Source organism: Capricornis sumatraensis, chromosome 2 (genome assembly GCF_032405125.1).
Source record: "Capricornis sumatraensis isolate serow.1 chromosome 2, serow.2, whole genome shotgun sequence".
Classification (NCBI taxonomy): Eukaryota; Metazoa; Chordata; class Mammalia; order Artiodactyla; family Bovidae; genus Capricornis; species Capricornis sumatraensis.
In genome coordinates, this window is record NC_091070.1 from 134,160,217 (window position 1) to 134,182,169 (window position 21,953).

The following is a 21,953-nucleotide window of genomic DNA, read 5'->3' on the forward strand; positions in this document are numbered from 1 at the left end:
AATTTCCCTGAGCACCTCCATGAGATCTCAAAAAAAAAAAAGGTTCAAAACATAATCAGGGTCCGTGTTGCCACTTGGTGGCAGCATACTTGACTCAGGGTGGCCTACTGCCTGGAACACTCCTGAGCAAGCCTCTGGCTTCTGCCCCTAGGGGACCCTTAGGACAGCACCGCGTTTTCCCAAAAGCAAAGACGCCTCCTTCCAACTCCCCTGTGACACTTCACCATGTCCTCAGAATTCCCTTCTATGACAGGAATAACCACAGTAGTAATTAATGCTGCAGTGGGTGCATGCGTGCCTGCTAAGTCGCCTGACTCTTTGCGACTCCAGGGACTGTAGCCCGCCAGTTTCCTCTGTCCATGGGATTCCCCAGGCAAGAATACTGGAGTGGGTTGCCATGCCCTCCTCCAGGGGACCTTCCTGACCCAAAACTTGAAGCCGTGTCTCTTCAATCTCCTGCACTGGAAGGCAGATTCTTTGCCACTGAGCCACCTGAGGACCCAAGACCTGGTGCACCCAAATAAATAAATTAATTAAAATATGCACTTATTATTTCATGGTGTCTGTGAGCCAGGAACCCAGGCACAGCTTCGCTGGGCCCACAGACTCCGGTATCTCATGAGGCTGCCCCCGGGCATCAGCTGACGCAGCAGTCACCCTGGGGCTCAACTTGAGGGCAGGGATCTGCTTCCAAGCTCACTCACGTCCTTGTCGGCAAGACTTGGTTTCTCCAGGGCTTCTGGACTGAGGGAGACAGTCCCTCCTGCTGGCCAAAGGTCACCCTCAGTCCCTTGATGGGTGAACCTTTTCATAGGGCAGGGGGCAAAAAGGCAATTTGCTTCCTCTGAGTGAGCAGGTGAGAGGCATGAGTGGGGCAAGTGAGGCGGGGTCTACAGTCTTGGCCAACCAGCCTCGACACTGATACTCCGTCACTCCCAGGTATTGGCTACAAACAATTCATTCAGTGTAGCCCACACTCAAGAGGACTGGGGCATGGGGTTTTGCAGAACAAGTGTCCAGCTGTGATGTCCTGGCTTCAGTCCTTGGTTCTCTGAGTTTATGTAAAGAGATCATTCAGTTTAGGGGACAGGGAGGCTATGTTGAGGATGCTTGATGGTATTCTAATGAACTGGTCCTGCGACAGCCATGGAGAAAGGTCACCCTCATGAGAAAGGTGGCAAAGTGTGCTCTGAAGGGAGTGGGTTTCCGGTGTCCGTCTTCCGAGGAGGAGGGTCTTAGACAGGTGGAGTGGCTGTGCGCCTCTACTACACCCTCCCTTTCTTGGCCTCAAAGAGGGAAACTGTCTCGATACGCGCTTCAGGGCAGAAGGCAATAAGATGACATGGGAGGCAGCATCAAATGGTCCCCTAAGCTTCCACACTGTGATTCTTAAAACCTTTGAATATGTTACTTTAACATGCCAATAGGGGTTCTGCACATGTGACTAAGTTAAGGATCTTGAGGTGGGAGGGATGATCACAGATTATGTAGGACCCACGAGGGTCTTTATTAGAGGAGGTGGGAGGTCTGAGTGAGGAGATGTGCCAACAGAAGAAACTGTAATGAGACCATGAGCCAAAGTGTGCAGACAGCCTGTAGTCTCTGGAAAAGTCAATGAGGAGGATTCTCCTAGAGCTCCTTGAGAGAATACAGCCCTCCTGACACCTTAGCTGTGGCCCACTGAGACCAGTTTTGGATTCCCAACCTCCAAAACGATGAGTTAATATGTTTGTGTTGTTTCAAGCCACAGAATGTGTACCAATTTGTTGCAACAGCAACAGATAACTAATACCGTTTGGAACCTGTTAAAAGAAATGGAGATAGAGTGGGTCAACACGTAGAGCTTAAGCCTGACTTCTAGGGACTTGTTGCTCATGTGTACTCCCCTTTGAGTCATCTAGGGCCTGTGCACTGAAGCCATGCACCCCTGCCCGGGCCAGAGGGTTAGAAGGAGCTGCACCCTTCAGGGGACCCTGAGGTGAAGGCAGCAGGGATTATCAGAGATCCCCGAAGCAGAGGTGACTTGCCTGTGAGGTCCACCAGCCTCTACTCTCCAATGAGTCTCTGAGCCATGCCCACCCTGGAGGGGCAGGTCTTATTTCTTGGGAGATGGAGGTCAAGGCTTATAGGGGATGCCCCGCCCCCCTACGCTGATATCCTCTGCAGTACCAGGAGGCCTGACATGAAAGTCCCCTGCTACAGGGCCTTAGATGCTAGGGGGTGGCTACCAATAAACCTAAGGAGATAATCAAAGCTGCCAGAAGCTTCAGGGCCAAATCCTAGAGACAGGGCCTCTTCACTAGCCTGCTGTGGAGCCTCTGACGAAGCCAGCCTGCAGTCACTCCCCCTGCCCAGAAGCTGTCCCCATCAAGTCACAGCTCTCAGCTGCCCTCTGGCTTCAGCTCTCAAATCCTCCCTCGAACCCTGTTAGGACTACAAAGATGACATCTCACCTGGGGTGAAAAAAATCTATGAAAACCTTTGTAGGTGTTCCGGAGCCTGGTGAAGTCCAGCTGGCCCTTGTGGAATAGCAGAGCTGCAGGAAGTTGGTCACAGGATGCCCCAGGGAGGGACAGGCTGCCGTGAGTCCAGGTAGGGCACGTGGAGAGAGCAGCTGAGCCGGCCTGTTTCCCTTTTCCTCCATGCAAAGCCGTGGCCCATGTCAGGGGCTCTGAAGCACGGCTGAATTGGCACCATACTTTCCACACTATAAACTGGGACACTCATTGGCATAAGAAACATTCTGGCAAATGGAATCTGATTTCAGAATTACCATATTTTCTAGGACACTGCAACCAATTGAGAGAACAATGGGACAGAGTATTTAAATTCTAAAACATGGTCTCCCTCAAGAAGTCTAGCCACAGTGAGCTCTTGATACCTGCCACCCCTACAAAGCTCCAAAAGGTGAAGGTCATGCTTTCCTCACCACTGATGCTTCCTCACCTAGTGCTAGGTGCATGTCATAAATATTTAATGAAAGAGACAGAGTGAAAGAAAGCGTTCGCTTTGACAAGGCCCAGACGAATTCCCAGAGAATTTGTCCCAGACTTCATGCCAGGGCTGTCAGCTATTTGGGAAAGACCACACAGCCGTCCCCTGTGGCTCAGCGGTGAAGAATCTGCCTGCAATGAAGGCAACAAAGGAGACGTGGATTCGATCCCTGGGTCAGGAAGATTCCCCTGGAGAAGGAAATGGCAACCCGCTCCAGTCTTCTTGCCTGGAGAGCCTCGTGGACAGAGAGGCCTGGGGGCTGCAGCCCATAGGGTCGCAAAGAGTTGGACACGACTGAAGCGACCACACATGTGCAGTCTCCTGTTTCACCCTCTTTCACCTCTCTAGCTCAGTACCTCCAGGGGGCAAGGGCTTTTTCAGGGTCCCTCTGCCCCTGTTGGGGGAGACACACTGGAGCCCACCTGGTACTTGGACCTCTCCGGCCTGACCAGTCCCAGAACAAGCTACAGTGTTTCCAAGCAGGCCAGGCAGCTTTGATTCCCCCAGGCCTACTCCCCACCCCCAGGAGCTGAATGGGAAAGGACAGATGAGAAGCTGGGTGGTGTGGGGCTGACAGACACAGTGGGGAAGGGAGGACACCCCTTCAGGATGCCACTTGTTATGAACTGAACTGCTTCCCTCCAAAATCTTTATGTTGAAGCCCAAACCCCGATTGTGACTATACTTGGAGGCAGGGCCTTTGAAGAGGTCATTAAGGTTAAATGAGTTCATCGGTTCAGTTCAGTTCAGTTCAGTTGCTCAGTCGTGTCCGACTCTTTGTGACCCCGTGAATTGCACCACACCAGGCCTCCCTGTCCATCACCATCTCCCAGAGTTCACTCAAACTCATGTCCATCGAGTCGGTGATGCCATCCAGCCATCTCATCCTCTGTCGTCCCCTTCTCCTCCTGCCCCCGATCCCTCCCAGCATCAGAGTCTTTTCCAATGAGTCAACTCTTTGCATGAGGGGGCCAAAGTATTGGAGTTTCAGCTTTAGCATCATTCCTTCCAAAGAACACCCAGGGCTGATCTCCTTCAGAATGGACTGGTTGAATCTCCTTGCAGTCCAAGGGACTCTCAAGAGTCTTCTCCAACACCACAGTTCAAAAGCATCAATTCTTCGGCACTCAGCTTTCTTCACAGTCCATCTCTCAGGGTGGGGCCTTAATCCAATGTGACTGGTGTCCTTATAAGAAGAGGAAGTGACATCAGGGGTGTGTGGGTGCAGAGGAAAGGCCACGAGAGGACATAGCAAGAAGGTGGCCATCTCATCTGCCAGTCAAGGACAGAGGACCCCGGAAAAACACAGCCTGCCAACACCTTGATCTTGGACTTCCAGCCTCCAGAACCAAGAGAGATAAATTTCTGTCGTATAAAGCACCCAGTTTGTGGTATTTTGTCACAGCAGCCCTGCCAGATCAGGACACTTCTCAAGGTGAAGAAGATGCAGAGGTCTGAGTGGTCAAAGGTGAGAAAGAGGCCTGGGAGACATACGCACAAGGGCCCAGTGAACCTGGCCAGGGAGCAGGCTGTGGGCGGCAGAAAGCCCTTCCTCTTCTTTGGATATTTAAATAAATCCTTTGAGTCTAGTCCAAAACCATAGCCCACCAATGGCTCGAGTATCCACAGGGCACCTTCTGTGCCAGCCTGTCAGTGTGCCTCTCCTTCCTGAATCTTCTCAGACCCCAACTTCTCTCCCTAACTGGTCTGTGTCTGGGACTCCCTGGAAATGTGTGGACTCAGGGACATGCCCGGGGATTCTCTACTCTTTGCATGTTATTCAAACCCACCAGGGCCACAGGTACAGTCACTAGAGCTCTGGCCCCAGCACCCCACCCCTACAGCTGAGGGCTGCCTGCTTCATGGTCTCAGGAGCTGGTGTCATGAGACTGGCCACCAGGGTGACTCCAGGAGTCCTGGGGACACAAGCCTGAGCATCTTGATGGCTAGTTTTCCCACAGTCCACTCTCTGCTTATGAACGACTTTCTTAATGAGAAGTGTCCTCAGGGAGCTAGAACGGGTATAGTGACTGAGATGTGGTGCTGGCAGTGGTAGATGGCATACAAGACTCCCCAGGCCACAGTTCAAAGCTGCAGGCCTTGTGGCTGCCCCTGCCTAGGAAGCTCCTTGATGCCTCCCACAGACCCTAAAAATAAAACTTCAAGGACACAGCTATTCTGGTTTCAATGCTAGATGGAATCCTGGGAAAGAAAGGAACTCTCAGGTTTCGTGGCGCAGGCCAGACGGTGGACAAGGACTAAAGGGGCAAGGCCCAGCACCTCTGATGGAGCTTTATTGTCACCCAGAGGAGGTGGCAAAGGCCCTGAGCAGTCTCAGAAAAAGAGATGCAATTCCACCAGCCAGGATAGGGAGCTGACCTTGGTCTACATCTTACCAGCACCAGCCCAACTCCAGAAAGCATCTCCTGAAGCAGGTCCTGGCTGCCCACCAGGCTCCCTGGAGCTCGAACTCCTTGCGGGGATTCGGGGAGAGCTGTCCTGCCAACTAAGAAGGGCTGACACAGCTCTCAAGCCCCTGGGGCACACACTAGCACATCTTTGCCTGGCCGGCTCTAGCTCAAAATGTAATTCTGATATAACAGATGATCCAGAGAGGTCAAGGACGGAGGGGCCCAGAAAGCCAAGACTGGAAAGGGAAAAGCTAACCAGAGAGAAGTCCGGTGAATGAGGGGTTTGAGGGCAGAGGCCATGTCTCCTATGTGTCCGCGTCTCCTGCTGAAGCTGGCAGTGTGCCCTGCACACAGCAGGCGCTGAGTGAATTCTATTATTTGGCTGGCCTGGGGTGTGAGTGTGCTAAGTCGCTTTAGTCATGTCCGACTCTTTGTGACCCTATGGACAGGAGCCCACCAGACTCCTCTGTCCGTGGGAAGGAGGAAACTGGAGGTATGCAAAGCTGGCATTTGAGGTTACGCCACTAGAGGGCACTCCAGGACAAGAGCTGAGCACCCCTCACGTTATTTAAAAAATTTAGAGACAACGCTTAAGAGTATGTTTATTCGTTCAGCATACATCTTCAGAGCAATCACTCTAAGTGCTATGAAGTTTGTTTATTCATTCAACGTACATCTTCAGAACAAAACACCAAGTGCTATGAAGGATGCAAAAGGATTGAGATACGACTCTTGTTCTCAAAGTGAAGTGAGGTGTTGGTCGTTTAGTCGTGTCCGACTCTTTGCGACCCCATGGACTGTGGCCCTCAACGCTCCTCTGTCCATGGGATTCTCCAGGCAAGAACACTGGAGTGGGCTGCCATTGCCTTCTCCAGGGGATCTTCCCAACCCAGGGATCGAACCCGGGTCTCCCACACTACAGGCAGATTCTTTACTGTCTGATCCATCAAGGAAACCTATGTATCCGTATTTGTCTACCAGTAACTTCTATATTTTAAGAGCTGATTAACCTTATAATGGGCTTCCCCAGTGACTCCGTGGTCAAGAGTCTGCCTGCCAATGCAGGAGACGTGGGTTCGATTCCTGGGCTGAAAATATCCCCTGGAGTAAGAAATGGCAACCCACTCTGGTATTATTGCCTGGAGAATTCCATGTACAGAAGAGCCTGGCAGGCTACAGTCCAGACGGGTTGCAAACAATCAGACACGGCTGAGCATGCACGCAAACAATCTTCACACACTGTTCCTTCTACCTACAAATCTTGCCCCTCCCTCATATCTGTATGCCTTCTAGCCTCTTGCATGTCACCTTTTCAGGGAGCCTACCCTTCCCACTTTGCTTTATAACATAACCTGTTCCCACAGCACTCAGTCATCTCACCCCACTCCACTTTCTCCAGTGGAGCTTAAATCATCCAACACACTGCCCAGTTTACACACTTCTTGTCTCCACAGTCCATATTCCCTACAGGGATCCTTGGAGGTGGAGGCTCTGTGTGCTGTGTTCACAAAAGGACATGGTGCATAGAGCAGAGCTTCACACCCAGTAGGTACTCAAAATATATATTTTTTTTAATAAACAAGACTGGTGAGAATTCTAATTTGGAGAAGGAAATAGCAACCCACTCCAGTATTCTTTGGAGAAGGCGATGGCACCCCACTCCAGTACTCTTGCCTGGAAAATCCCATGGACGGAGGAGGCTGGTGGGCTGCAGTCCATGTGGTCGCTGAGAGTTGGACACAACTGAGCAACTTCACTTTCATGCATTGGAGAAGGAAATGGCAACCCACTCCAGTGTTCTTGCCTGGAGAATCCCACGGGCGGAGGAGCCTGGTAGGCTGCAGTCCATGGGGTCGCTAAGAGTCAGACACGACTGAGGGACTTCACTTTCACTTTTCACTTTCATGCATTGGAGAAGGAAATGGCAACCCACTCCAGTATTCATGCCTCCCGAGGGATGGGGGAGCCTGGCGGGCTGCCGTCTATGGGGTCTCACAGAGTCGGACATGACTGAAGCGACTTAGCAGCAGCAGCAGCAAACTGAGTGGCCAGGGTACTCCTGCTGTTTGAAGGGTAAGGTGGACATTGAGTGCATTAAGGGGGCTTCTCAGGGGACATTTAAGCTGATCTTGAGGGATGAAGAGCAGCTCACGAGTCAGAGAAAGTAGAAGGGGACAAGGCGCAGAGCGAATGGCAGGAGGAAAGGCCCAGGGGCCAGCCCTGCAGGGTGCTGGGTGTGGTCTCGGCTGAAGGACAGGCCGGATGTTTCTTCCAGCCTCAGCAGGAGCCACTGCCTTCTCTGGTCGGTCAGGGCCCCTGCTCCAACTAGGGCTACTGGGCAGTATCCCGGCTGTGTTCCTCTGCCTGCCCCAGGTCTCCCCCGCCGCTACCTGCTCTTGGTGTGTATTTGCAGTTCCTGCTATCTAGGGCTTCCTGATGTGGGCAACCTCCAGCACTCCCGGTGAAGAGATATTCTTCCCTTCTGCAGCTGCAAGGGAGAAACAAACTGCACAGTTCAGAAAACAATCCATCATTTTGTCATAACATTTCCATTTCAAAGACTTCCTTTCCAAGCTACTCTCTGGCCAGAGCTTCCTCTCATTAGCATGAAAAGAACTGGCAGGGAAATGAGTGAAGAGGAAGGAAGAAGAGCTGGAAATAGGGCTCGGCCTGTGTGTACTCAGGGGCCAGGGTGGGGCAGGGACTGGTAGGAGGCCTGGAGGCTGTGTGTGTGTGTGTGTCTGTGTCTGTGTCTGTGTCTGTGTCTCTGTGTGTGTGTGTCTGTGTCTCTGTGTGTCTGTGTCTGTGTGTGTGTGAGCTCACTTGTCTCAGCACTTATGAATCATGCCTCCAGGTCAGACACTTGCCTGCTCATATCTCAAGGCAGAAGTCTCCACATTGTGCCAGGAAGTCCCCTGGGCACTGAGGAGCTGAGGACTCAAGAGAGGAAAGCTGTCAGGGACTTGAGCAGAGACCAACGTGTCATAAATAACTAAGTGGCGAGATAAATGCTGTTGTAAAGATCCCCGCGGAGCAATTAGGAAGCTGGGAGGTTGCGGTCCAGTGGAGTTGGAGGGGGGTCACCTCAGGACAGTTAAAGCTGGTCTTGAAGGGTGGGCAGCAGTTCACAGGTCAGAGAGAGTGGAGGGAGAAAACAGGCAAAGGGCGTGGCATGAGCAGAGGCCCAGAGGCCAGCCCTGCAGGGCACTGGGCACTGCCACACAGCGGGGAGAGGGCAGCAACCTCGCCAGAAGGTGGCACGCCTCCTGGCCTGGCTCCTGTCAGCAGACGGTGCTCGTGAGGGACACGGCAGTGAGCCACCCGACCCTGGAGGGGCTCTCCCAGCATCACAGCTCCTCGCTGGCCTCCGGGTTCGCTTCTTTACAAACAAATGACAGATGTGCTCCTAGCAAGACCCCTTCATCACCTTGCAGACCCCCCAGCAAGGTGGGCCTGCTGAAGAGCCTTGCCTGGGCCCCTTGGCAGAAACTTAAAACCCTGCACGCAGCTCGGCTTCTTCTCTCCCCTTCAGCAACCCCCTGCACATGCTAAGCCATTCCCCAGGCTCACAGCGGGAGGGAGAAGGTGCCTGAGTGTGCAGTGGGTACAGATATGAAGATGGCAAGGAAACAGGAGACAAACAGCGAGCAGTATGACTGATAAGAGTGAGTGAACCACTGATTCAGCAATACTGATGGGGGCATTCCACGAGTTAGGCCTCCCGAGATATCAAAGAGAGGAGTGTCTGCCCCTAGGGAGCCCACCGTCCTTGAGGGAAACGGAGAAGAAAATAAAAGTGCCAACTGGACCCTAGGGGAAGGGCTAGGCCCAGCAGGCACCACAGGAGGGCGCCAAACCCTTGTCAGGAATCCTGAAGAGGTCTGGACTGAGGGGGGATTTGGAGGGTAATTAAAAGCTGGAAAAAGGAGTAGGAGTGTGGAGAACGTTGCAAGCAGAGATTTCTCTGCAGCAAGGAGAAACTCCAGGAGCAGACTGCTGGGTTGCCATTGCCCATGAGCCCCAGAGGGGTGCTGCCCGCTCAGGACAAGGGTCACCACCCAGGCCAGGTGGGCAGAGGTTGCAGTGGGGGCCATTTGGCCCAAGCTTCCCATTTGTGAAAGTCATCATATTTAGGACTTTCTACATCATCTCCAATTGAGATTTGGATGTTTAAAATACAATTTGTTAAGTGCAATCCATTGAAATATACCTCAATTTTTATGAGCCTGTTTAGTTGTTTTTTTTTTAATCTAAAAGAAGCCTAACAATACTGAAAATGGCCCAGTTCTGTCTCATTCTTGGCAAACAGGCAGCACTGATTATAGATAAGAGAAGTGAGGCTTAGACTAGCCACCTAATGCATGCTAGCACTTACTCAGCACCACACTGGCCTTTCTGATCCTGTAAGGCTCGAGCGCCAAGGATGTCCTCTGCCCTTGGGGTCCCAGGATATTCTCTTGTCTCTTCTCCCCCAACCCATCCCAAGCCCCTCAGTTCCCTGGGGACTGCAACCTAAGCCCTTCTTCCTCCATATCACTCTGCACAGTGCAGCCCAGCTCCTTCCCTCCCGGAGGCCCCCCGTGTCCTCTGAGACTCAGCCACAGACCCAGAAAGCCACTGCCACAGCACCTCCGCCACCCTGGGCCCCATTTTGTTTATCCTCGGGTATGGCTTCCCCAGTGTCTCAGAGGTGAAGCATCTGCCTGCAGTGCAGGAGACATGGATATGATCCCTGGGTCGGGAAGATCCCCTGGAGAAGGGTATAGCAACCCACTCCAGTATTGTTGCCTGGAAAATCCTATGGACAGAGGAGCCTGGTGGGCTAGTCTATAGGATCGCAGAGTCAGATACAACTGCAGTGACTTAGCATAGCACAGCACACCTCAGCTGGGAAAGACCCCAGGAGATGCCCCCAGAGGGTCCCGTCTGCAGCTCCTGCTGGGGGCCCCTCTCCCCACTTCCTAAAGGACAGTTTCCTTTGTGAAGTGTCGCAGCCAAACCTGTAACTTCAGGCTCTCAGAGATGTGCTACGTGACACCTGCTCCTCGGGTCTCTGCAAGGGATGTGTGGTCAGCATACTCTGGGGGCAGGGACTAGGTAGTAACGAGGCTCCAATCCCCCTTCTGAGAGTTCAGCTATTATAAAGGTGTGACTTAAAGCACAATCACCATACTGGGGACAAGACTGGCTGAGATTTAGAAAAATGAAGCCTGATCAATTGCACTGTGCCCTTTGGAGAAAAGACTAGAAGGGGTGCAGAGAGAAGGGTGAGAGGTGGAGGGAATAAACATGTGCAGGCCTGGCCAAGGGGCCCAGCACTGGGACTTCCTCGGGAGGTTGGTTGGCTCGCCCATCACAGCACCTCAAAGTAGCATGACGGAGAGACACCTCTGACATATGCCTAGATGCCCTTGTTCTGACCCCTTGAAATTTGTATTTCCTCAGTGGCCCATCCCCTGCTCAGGAGGAGCTACAGGGAGCTGTGAGCCTGGGTGGTCTATTCACTGGCATCTGCGGTCCTTGCTGAGCTTAGACACATCCACTGCTGTGAGCTGGTGGACACGGGTCTGCCCCTGCAATGTAGCCACTTTTCAGGCACTGGCAAGCCAGGTTTGAAGCCTCTAAGACAAAGGATGGGACTCTGGGCTGTGGCTCTTCCCCATGACAACCCCAGGACCCTCAGACCTTCCCAGATACCCTCTGCCTGTCCCACTGTCTTCTCCAAATGGCTGTCAAGACCTAGAGCTATTGTCTCGTTGGGCAAACATTCTCTACTCAATTCCACCTCAAGCCCTTGTTCTGCAGGTACAATCTCAGCCTAGAAAGGTCTTCCTTACTGCATTCTTTCCCTAAAAATATGTAGAATCAGGAAACAGGAAGACAAAACGGATCTTGTTTTTAAAATCCTGACCTGATTTTGAAATGGCCAATTTCCTTGTGAAGGTCTCCACCTATCAACTCCCCAACCCTCCTCTACGCATGTGGCCCCGGCTCTGCTGGACACACCATGTGACTGTCACATCCCACCCCCAGAGCAGTGCAGGGGTTCAGCCCCAAAGAAAGCCAGACTTTGCAGAAAGACAACATTTATTGAGAATCATCTGTCTGGAAACCTCATCTGTGTGTGCACACGTGTGCTCACGTACATGTGTGCGTGTGTATGTGCAGGTGTGTGGGGACAGTGAGGTTCTTGGTCAGCGATGTGATCAGATGGCTTTGGCCAGCCCCACTAGGTTGTTGGCCCTGTCAAAGACGCTGTAATATTCTCGGATGAAAACATCCCCCAGGATCCATTGATGGGAATGATTTTCACTCTGGAAGCCACTGGTACAGAAGCCTTCCTCCTGGGAAAGGGAAGCAGGCATGAAGCTGGTTCCAACCCCAGTTGCTGTCTTTCCCTACCCCACCCCCTCAATCACCCTCTCATCTATTATCTCCTTTCACCCTTGAAATCACCTTCGGAGGTAAGCAAACACGTATCAGATTTGTCTGCTCAACAAATGAAGAAATTGATATTCAGAAATAAAGTGACTGAATCCAAGGTCATCTAGTGGGTCCCCTCCCCCCTCACTTGTCCTCCCCAACCCCTCACCCTCCTGCTTTCAGCACCTACGGCCCTGACGACCCGCCCCCCCCCCCACCCACCCAGAGAAGGTCTGGGGACCCCAGGCCTTGACTGGAGTGCTGAGGATTAGGTTAAAGCTGAAGCCAGCAAGGCAGTAGGGACAAAGTTTGGGTGCCCACATAGCCCAGGCTACTAAGAAAAAGCCTGAACAAAGCCCAAGGCCCCAGGGCTTAGAAGTCAGCACAATGGATGGAGATTCCTACGAGTGGCCCCCGCCCTCCCTTGGGGCCTGGGGTCTGTCCTTCTGGTTTGCCCTACTTCTCCCAGGATTAAGTTGCCCCCAGGACAGCCTCATCCTATTCCGAAGGGCCGAGTGGTCTAAACGTACAACCTGTTCTTTCCATCTAGGCCTTGCCACTTATCACTAACATGCTGAGTTGCCAAGAGAAAGGAGGAGAGCTGGGTGAAGCCAGGCTCCTCTCTGGAGATGCATACCTGGCTGGTATAGGCGTAGGGGGTCAGTGGGTACATTTTGCCATTGATCTCAAAGACCACAGTGGGCATGCTGCTCAAGCTGTCACAGTCGATGTCAAACTAAAGAACAGAGGGAGGGAAGTCCTCTTAGAAGGGCCATGGGTGTGATCTGACTGCCAGAGGAAGTCAGAGGAAGAGTGTGATCTGACTGCCTGAGGAAGTCCCAGGCAGGACCCCTTGCTCTGCACTGGAGCTGAGCAGCGGGGAGGATCTGCTACTCAGAGGACCCCAGGGAAGTTCTTGGATCTCAAGGGAGTCGCAGTGATGGGGACCACCTGTCATCCAGCCCAGGGACAGACACCAGCTGGAGACAAGGATGGAGACAAGGGGGGTTTGGCCTCGATGTCCCCCTCCAAGCCCAGCCAGAGCTCCCAAGGACACTGGGAGCACTTAGCTGACAGGGAGAAAGCGGGGAGACTCATCGGTGGAGGGCATAGCAAAGCTCAGAGAGTCAGGGATGTGCGACCCTCTCTGGGAACAGAAGGTCAGACTGCTGTCACTGTGTGAGACACAGGAGCCCCAAGGCCAAGTGGCCAAAGCCAGAAGAGCCAGGTCATCGTGCAGGCCTCCCACCCCCTGCAGGAGAACAGGCCCCTCACCATTTCCCTTTGTCATTGCCTCCAGGTACAAAGGGGGTTCCCTCTTCGGAGGTTCTGGGGAGGTGGGGATAGGGGTCTGGCCTCACCTCGCCATACTGGTTCTGTGTGGCTCCAATGGCCTGCTGGATGTTGAGGATGTCGCTGCTGGGCCCGACCAGCTTGGAGGTGCCCGTGTCCAGGATGGCCTGACAGCCACCCTCACAGGCCACCACCGCACCGCTGATGGTGACACTACAGAGGGGAGACAGGACGGCCTTGCAATGCGTCCAGCATCCAGCCCTCCCTCCTTGGACCCCTTCTAGCCTCCCCTGCCAGGGACCTTGGCAGGAAGGAAGCCCAGCCATCCCAGGACCTTTTCTTTCGGTTCCTTTCTAGAGCCCCCATAACTTTCTGAACTCAGAGAAAAAAACCCCAAATCATTTTCTCCCAACTCAGCAGTGGCTAAATGGAGGCCGCCTGATCTTCTCTGGGACAGAAGCGTCACTGAAACAACAAAGTCACATGCACTAAGGGAGAGGGTAGGAGGAGCACCGCACGCTTTGCCCAAAGGTCTGGTTTCCAGTTTTCTCCTGCCATGTCCTTGCTGCAGGCTCCCCAACCTTCCTGCACTCAGGCTTGTCATCTGCAAAATGGGTCCATTAGCACCTCTTGACTTCCTTGACGTACCCAGGGGATGGGCATGAGGTTCAAACTTGATGTTAGTAAATTACAAAATGAAGATAATCATAGCACCGCTCTACAGTATTTCAGTGAGGAGCAAATGAAGCAGTCACATTCTCGCCCAGCACAATGCCTGGCAGGTAGTAGTGCTGGATAAGCACAGTGCCCATGTTAAGCTGCTTCAGTTGTGTCTGACTCTTTACAACCCTATGGACCGTAGCCCACCATGCTCCTCTGGCTATGGGATTCTCAGGCAAGAGTACTGGAGTGAGTTGTCATTTCCTCTCCAGGGGATCTTTCTGACCCAGAGATAGAACCCACATCTCTTATGTCTCCTGCAGAGGCAGGTGGATTGTTTATCACTAGCGCCATCTGGGAAGCGCCATCTGGGAAGCCCCAGATAAGGCTTCTCTGGTAGCTCTGCTGGTAAAGAATCCACCTGCAATGCAGGAGACTCCAGTTTGATTCCTCAGTCTGGAAGATCCTCTGCAGAAGGGATAGACTACCCACTCCAGTATTCTTGGGCTTCCCTGGTGGCTCAGATGGTAAAGAATCCACCTGCAATGTGGGAAACCTGGCTTCGATCCCTGGGTTGGGAAGATCCCCTGGAGCAGGGCGTGCAACCCACTCCAGTATTCTTGCCTGGAGGATTCCATGGACAGAGGAGCCTGGCAGGCGACAGTCCATGGGGTCGCAAAGAGTTGGGACGTGACTGAGCGACTAAGCACAGCACAGCACAGTCTTATTAATAAAGTGTAAGTGAATGGTCAGCAATCTCACTATCAAGGACCCTTGGCCCTGGAGCGTCTGATTCAGACTCGGACGGGACGAGCTACTGGGCTGCGCCCTGGATCCCCGCGGCCCCACACTGGAGCCGGCCTCTGGCGGGGCCGCGGCTGCCCCGCGCCCACCTGTCCACGGTGAACTGCCAGTACTTCTGCAGCGTCACGGGCACCCAGTGGAGGGACCCTGTGTAGTAGGACGGGTCAATGGCCCCCAGCGTGAGCATGCTCCCCTGGCCATTCCTGAAACCGAGGAGAGGCATGTCAGTGGACCCTGACACCGTGGCTCTGAGAAGCGGTATCCCAGCCCCACACAGGGCAGAGGCGATTCAGATCCCTCCCCGCTCTTCAACCACCCGCAACCCCCACCTCTGCCCCAGAGGCTTCAGATGAGCTCTCCCAGCTCTTCTCCCCGCTGCGCCAGGCTCTTCTCTAATATCCCCTACATACTGAAAGGAGAAGCCTGAACTCCCTCAGAGCCTGCTACAAGCGTCTGAGAATCTCGATGACATCAGTAAATGATTACTGAGGCCTATCACTTTGGAAGAAAAAAAGAGGTTAAAATCCCCTATGCAGAGATAGAGTCAAGCTTCTTTTCTTAAATGCCAGAAATGAAGGTCAAACTCGGGCCCAGTGGACCCTGGCTGCATCCACGACCCATGTTGGGGCCTTTAGACAGAGAGTTAGATGTGCCTGGAAACAAGGAGAGGTGTGCTTCGATGCTGGTGTCCTTGAACTGCAGTGTCCCCGAGAGGCAGCCCCTCCTCAGTCAGCGGTCCCTGCCAGGCCATGGAAGTCCAGCCCAGGCTGGGTGCAGCTCCTACCTGTCCATGTAAACCGAGAACAGGTCCTGGGCCACCAGGCGCCTGTCCATCATGTTGTCAAACACGGGCACCGAGTACTCTGAGGCGAGCGAGGGGTAGGCCATCCCCAGGATCCCGTCGAACTCGGCATAGGTGAAGACATCCCCAGGCTCCTGGGTGCTCAGGCCTACTGTCTGCTGGATGTCCACAATGTTGGAGACCTGCAAGAGAGACAGAGTGACCTCCACCAGGGGGCCCTGCAGCCAGAGGACCCAGAGAGGGCTCAGGTCAAGCCCGTCTTCTCCAGCCCGCCCTCCCCTCTATGGGCAGTGTAGTATGGGCACTTAAGAGAAACGTTTCCCTTTTCAGCTCTGTGCCATGGTTTTGAGGGAATGGGCCTGACGAGGCAGAAGGCTGATTGGCAGGGAAAGAGAGGGCACAGGCAGGGGTACAGAGAGCAGTGCCCATGGTGCAGAAATTGAGGGTGAGCTGAAAGAACGGGGTGAAACAAGGGCTGCTCAAAGGGACCTCTGCCTGCCCGCAGCCCTTCCATTGGCTGCACCCGGGGCGCCTCCCTGGGAAGCGCTGTGGGCACAGTAGGATGGATAGAAAGAACATGCCCGCAGTGTGCATCTGAAAGACCTTACTGCACATCCTTGCTTTGCCATGAGCTGTGTGACCTTGGACAAGTACTTCTCTGAGCCTTCAGGCTCACAGCAAAAAAGACTCCAGCCAGACGCCAGGAAGAACTCAAGGAAGAGCAAGCTGATGAGCACCAAGGGATACTGCTTGATTTTAATTTTAGATGGTGGGTGAGGATGGAAGGAAAGATGCTAACATGTATTGGGCACTTACTATGTGCCGGCCATTGAATCAAGTACTTCAGAAGGCAGAGGGCTGAGAGCAAAGGGAGGCCTTGTCCAGAGGGCACAGATGCTTTCTGACTTGAAAGGAGGCGCTGCTCTATGACTTATAAAGTGAAGTCAAATCCAGAGAGGCGGAGACGTGGGTCTGACAGCGCCCACCATGACCAGCTGTGTGACTTCAAGCAAGTTATCAGCTCATCTGATCCTCGGGTCCCTCGTCTGAACAATGGGGGTGAGACTAGCTTCCTCAAAGGGTTGTTGAAAGAACTAAATTTAAGATGAGATCACAGTGACTATGCCAAAGATAAGCGGAAAGGGGATGGAAACTGGACCCAGAGAAGCCTCTTGGGTGGGAGCTGACATGGAAAGGAAAAGGGAAGGGAGGGAGGGACACCCTGCAGCTGCTGCTGGCTAAAACCCCTCTCAGAATCCTCTCCCAGGGGGGCCACCCACAAGGGCAGGACACAAAGAGCCCCTTGGCACCAGCCGTGGCACAGCCCAGAGCCAGGGTGTCTGGGTGGGGCAGTGGCTGGTGGGCAGGGAGAGGGGAGGACCGGCTGGCCCCAAGGTCCACTCACAGTGACGGTGTCGTAGCCCAGGATGCCCTGCATGCTGCCCGTCCCATAGCGGATAGACAGGGGCTTGCCCAGGTTCTGGAAGGTGGACGACTTTCTTGGGTCGAAGCGCTGGTGGTTTTCTGGAACACAGGCTCAGGGTTAGTGGGACCCAGAGCATCTTCTCTCCACTTGACAGTGCTAACAGGAGCTAAATCCTTACCAGCTCTCATAAGAATATGGTCTCAATACTGACCATTCTCTCTACTGAAAATAAGCAGCCAGTTCTATCTGGATCCCACAAAGCTCAGTCAAGAAAATTATTCTTTGCTGCTCAATCCACCTCTCTGACCCCCCAGTGCTACCTTCATAACTTCCAAACAAAACGAAAAAAGAAAGCCATCTCTGTGGTTTCCAGAGACTAGCTTATACCAGCTTTGTAATTTCCAACAAGTCTCTGCTTCTCTCAACCTTGGTTTCCTCATCTGGTGAATAGGGATAAAAAGAGCACCAATCTCCCAAGATGGTTGGAGAAACAAATTATTTACATATATTTAATGTTTTCTCAGTACCTCTCACTTCATTCTCTTAGAACCGACTGGCATGTCATGGCCCTATTTTATAGAAAGAAAAACTGAGCACCCAGGAGGGTAAGGTGTCTGCCTTGACTCCTAACAGAGCCAAAAATATGAAACAAAGTTCCCCCATGTCTAACTGGTGCTTTATGCATCAGACCTGTGATTTGCACATCTACCCAGTCTGCGGCCAGTGGGAGAGTTGAGCAAGGAGATAGGACACAACTGGGAGTCTGGGAATGTCCAAGCCAGCTCTCCCCACAACACAGAGACACATCCCACCCCAAGCCTGGACACCCTGACCACGACTGGCAGAGCAGAGGGGTGGGCGGGGCCGGGGGTGCCACTCACTGCAGGCATTGCTCTTGCAGTAGACAGAGGGTACCCAGAAGTCAGAGGAGCCGGTGTCAAACAGCACGGTGAACTCCTGGGGCGGGGTCCCGAGGGAGATCTTCCCAAAGTACTGACTCTGAAGACAGACAGCACCGGGTCAGGCTGGGAGCACCACGTGAAGGATTGGGGAGCGTTGATGCCCAGCCCGGTGCCGGTTCAGTTCTGTAGGCTCCGTGATTTCTGCCGCAAATCCTGCAACCCCTGCTGGAATCGCCCCCAGAGCAGACACTAGAGCAAAATGTAAGCCCTGCCTGGTAAGGAGCCTGGGGCACCTGCCAGGGACAGGGACACAGAGGTGGGATACCAGCCAGGTACAGACCCCAGACCCAAGGTGCCCCAGACACACCTCCTTCCAGCTCTCTCTGGGTGTCAAAACTGGGGCTCAGATGGAGGTGGGGATGACCTAGATAAGGAAACGAGGGCACCGAACAGAAAAAGGGTGGGTTGTTTACTGAGTGACAGATGAGAGAGACGGGCTCCAGAAAAGAAGAGGGCATAGGGGGCGTTCCTGTCACGTCCCGGGCAGCTGACAGTGGGCACCAGCTGCCCCCTCCCTGCCCCGGAAACCTAAGTCGTGGGTTCCTTGGACCTGGAAAGTCAGGTGTGAGGCTGGATCTGGGCGCAGGCCATGTGTCCCCAAGGGATGCTGTCTGCGGGCAGGTCATCCAGGCTCAGACTCTTGAAGGTGGGAGGACTGGTTTTGCAGGGCCTGCTACTTCCTGAGAGCTACTGAGGGGTGGGAGACGGCCTCACACACCCCTATAGGGCTCCCGGATTCCTGAAGGAGGGAAAGGAGGGGCGGGGTGTCCATCACGCTGTGTGGGAATCATTACTGGAAGGCTGGCAGAACCACTCACATCCAGGTAGTTGGTCAAGGGCACGCTGGCCACCTCCCCAAAGCCGGAGTACTCGCTGCTGACGCCATATCGCTGTTTCTGCAGGAAGTCCTCCAGAAGCCCACGCTCCTTCAGTGCCTTCCTCAGAGGCTTGCCTTTGTACAGTGGGATCCTGAGGAGAGGGGAAGAATTAGTGATGAGGTGGGCATCTCCCCAGGGCCACCCAGCCTCAGAGGAGCCCAGAGGCTCTGGGCTCCATAAGTTATTTCTCCATTTTTGTATCATTACCTAAAGTAAAAACTGAGTTCTACATTAGCTCATGCTGGCCATTACCAGCTGCAATGCACTCTGATATTTCCAACTCCCTTCTCTTTTTTAATGCTGGTGGAAACTCAGTCGATGTATTTTATAAGCCACTAATGGGCTTCCCTGGTGCCTGGGCTTCCATGTTGGCTCAGACAGGAAAGATTCTGCCTGCAATACAGGAAACCCAGGTTTGATTCCTGGGTCAGGAAGATCCTCTGGAGAAGGAAATGGCAACTCACTTCAGTATTCTTGCCCGGAGAAGTCCGTGGACAGAGGAGCCTGACAGGCTGCGTCCATGGGGCTGCAGTCAGACACGACCGAGCAGCTAACACACACAGTGAGTTTGCAGCTCTGCAGTTTGAAAGGCACTCAGCATACTCTCATTCAGTCTCCAATTCTTGCTGTGGACCTACTATGTGCCAGGCACCGTATGGGGTACCGGGGACACATGAAAAGCCTGTCTCTACCCTCCAGGCGCATACTGTGTAGGGAAGAAAATGGTGTCCCCCACACTCTGGAAAAAGCTATGACCAAGCTCCCACACTTGGCCAACCCCTGTTCTCTGCTCTGTGGGCAGCCTAACATGGGTGGAATTTCTTCAGACTGTTTCAGCACAGAGCATGGTCCCCAGTGAATATGGTTAGAGTTTCGATGATAGATGACGGAGGCAGATCAGCAGGAAGAGAATCAAGAAGGAAGACAGCAGAAGCTGGTGGGAGACTCGGTCTCCGGCAGCTGGTGGCTGGTCAAGGCCCTCTGAGCTTCAACTTCCGTGCAAAATGGATTATCTCTCCCTTTCCAGCCACTCTCGGGCACTGCTGTGGACGAATGAGTGACTTAACCTCTGCAGCTCTTAGTTTCTTCTCCTGCAGTGGAAGACTAGACCGTGATCGTTCCCAATGTCACCCAGCTCTGAGTCACGTGGTCCTCCTCCTTGGGGCTGTTTTAAGGACAACTGGAGCCTACAGGTGTGAAAGAGCTTTGAGAGTAATATAAGGGCAGCAGGTTTAAGACTCATAAAGAAAATGGGTTTTCTCACGTTGTTCATGTCTCAAATGGATCCCACATGGAACGCCTCGTATATTAATGATGGTCTCTCCTCTGGTGCCTCCCGCCCCCAGCCCTCATGTGTGAGTTTGGCTGGGACCTGATCTATTAATAGAAATGAAAAGTTCTCCAGACGTTTCTCAGCCTTTGTCTCTGATGACAGAAAAGGACTTCAGCCCGAAAAGAAGGAAGTTGGGCTGAGCTCCTGGGAGCAAGCCCACAGCTGTCCTTTCCCGTGTCCCCATGTCTTTCTGCTTGTTCCGACTCTGGTTCCCAGTCAGCTCAGGACCCACAGGCTGAGCGCCTGGTGACTCTCGCAGCAGTAGCTGCAACTCTACTGATCTGTCCTGTCCCGGCACAGGACCCGGAAAGCCACCCTCGAGGCAAGCGAGGCTCGAAGGCAGTCTACTGCCCCGTGCTAAGAACCAGGAATGCAGCCCTAAACGTTTGCAGCTCCAACCACCTCGGAAACCTCCACCCCGTTTCTGCCTCCAGATGCCATGCTGAGCCAGCCAGGTACCTGGCACTTGAAAGAACTCCACTCTTAAGACCACCACCTGCAGCCCCCACTGGTGAAAGACACCGGACCCCTTTTTAGGGACCCTGCTTCCCAGGGATGGATTCAGGTTCTCCTGGGCTCAGGCCTTGATGGAGCTCGAACCTGGGAACCAGAGGTAGTGTGGCGTCATGGCAAGAGTGCCAGTCCAGGGGACTTCCCTGGTGGTGCAGTGGCTAAGAAGCCATGCTTCTGCTGCAGGGGGCACGGGTTCAATCCCTGGCTAGGGCACTAAAAGCTCAGATGCTGCACGGTGTAGCAAAAAAAAAAAAAAAAAGTGCCAGTCCACTTAGGACCAAGTCTGGCTCCTTCATATCTAACCACAAGGCCTTGGACAGCTCAAGGACCCTCCCTGAACAGCAGTTTCCTCACCTGTGAAAGGCAAAAAATATTATCTACCTAATCCCTGAGGCTTAGTGAGAGTATAGGTAAAGCCCTAGTTAAGTGTCTGGCATCTAGTAGCAAGCACTCAATAAATACCAGTTATAATTCGGGGAGGAGAACCTGGAAACTCCACCCACAAAGTGTGTGGCACAACAGAGAACTCTAACTGATGCACACATAACTCTTACAACGTGCCAGGCACTCTTCAGAGCACTTTATAAATACTAACTCATATACCCCTTATGAGGGCTCCCCTCGCCCATTGGCTAAAGAATCTGCCTGCCAATGCAGGAGACTCAGGTTTGATTCCTGGGTAGAGAATTTCCCCTGGAGAAGTGAATGGCAACCCACTCCAATTTTTGCCTGGAGAATCCCATGGACAGAGGAGCCTGGTGGGCTACAGTCCATGGGATCACAAAGAGTCGAACATGACTTAGAGACTAAACAGCAACAACTTACCCTTCAGGACAACCCTATGAGATGGATACTTCTGTCATCCTAAATTTATAAGTTTACGTTACATTCATGATGAAGCTGAGGATCAGGCAGTTTGACTCCAGGAGCTGTGTGCTTAATTCCCACACAGCCCATCTGACCCCCTGTTCTTGTTCACCTCGCCCTGAAGAATAGGGGAATGCTTTGGAAGAAAAGGCCCCAACATAAAAGGCAAAACTGACTGGTAACGATTATCCTGGGAACCTGCAGCATTTCCTCGAGGTCTCCCGAGGGGAACCGATGGCTGGAAGACGAGGGAGACACCTCCCCACAGCAGATGCATGCGATGCCCATCCCCTCCCCTGAGGCCTGACACTCACCTGGTGATCTCAGCGCCCTGGGAGAGAGCGAAGACAGCAAGTAGCACCACAAGACACCTCATCTTGGATCTGGGTCTGGCCGCTGCTGCAGCCAGGGCCCACTCCCACAGCTTTTATAGAAGGTGCGGGGCTCCCTCTGGCTGGGAGCCCAAGCTGCAGAGATAGCCCCTAAATTCGGGCCACTCCACAAACACATTAAGATAGCACCCAGACTACACAACACCCACTCTGATAAGGGCCATGGGTTCCACCACGCCGGGGACTTCAAAGTTG

The 21,953-nt window shown here is 53.3% G+C and overlaps 1 protein-coding gene across 1 annotated transcript; it reads right to left on the minus strand.

Moving 5' to 3' along the window:
- Positions 1-11,611: 11,611 nt before the first annotated feature.
- On the minus strand, positions 11,612-21,742 carry LOC138073017 (chymosin). The gene is made up of 9 exons (XM_068964408.1): positions 21,681-21,742; positions 18,594-18,744; positions 17,695-17,812; positions 16,793-16,911; positions 15,370-15,569; positions 14,675-14,788; positions 13,190-13,334; positions 12,466-12,564; positions 11,612-11,749 (listed from the first exon to the last, which is right to left on the minus strand). The coding sequence occupies exons 1-9, from the start codon at positions 21,740-21,742 to the stop codon at positions 11,612-11,614; spliced, it is 1,146 nt and encodes a 381-aa protein (XP_068820509.1).
- Positions 21,743-21,953: the final 211 nt, after the last annotated feature.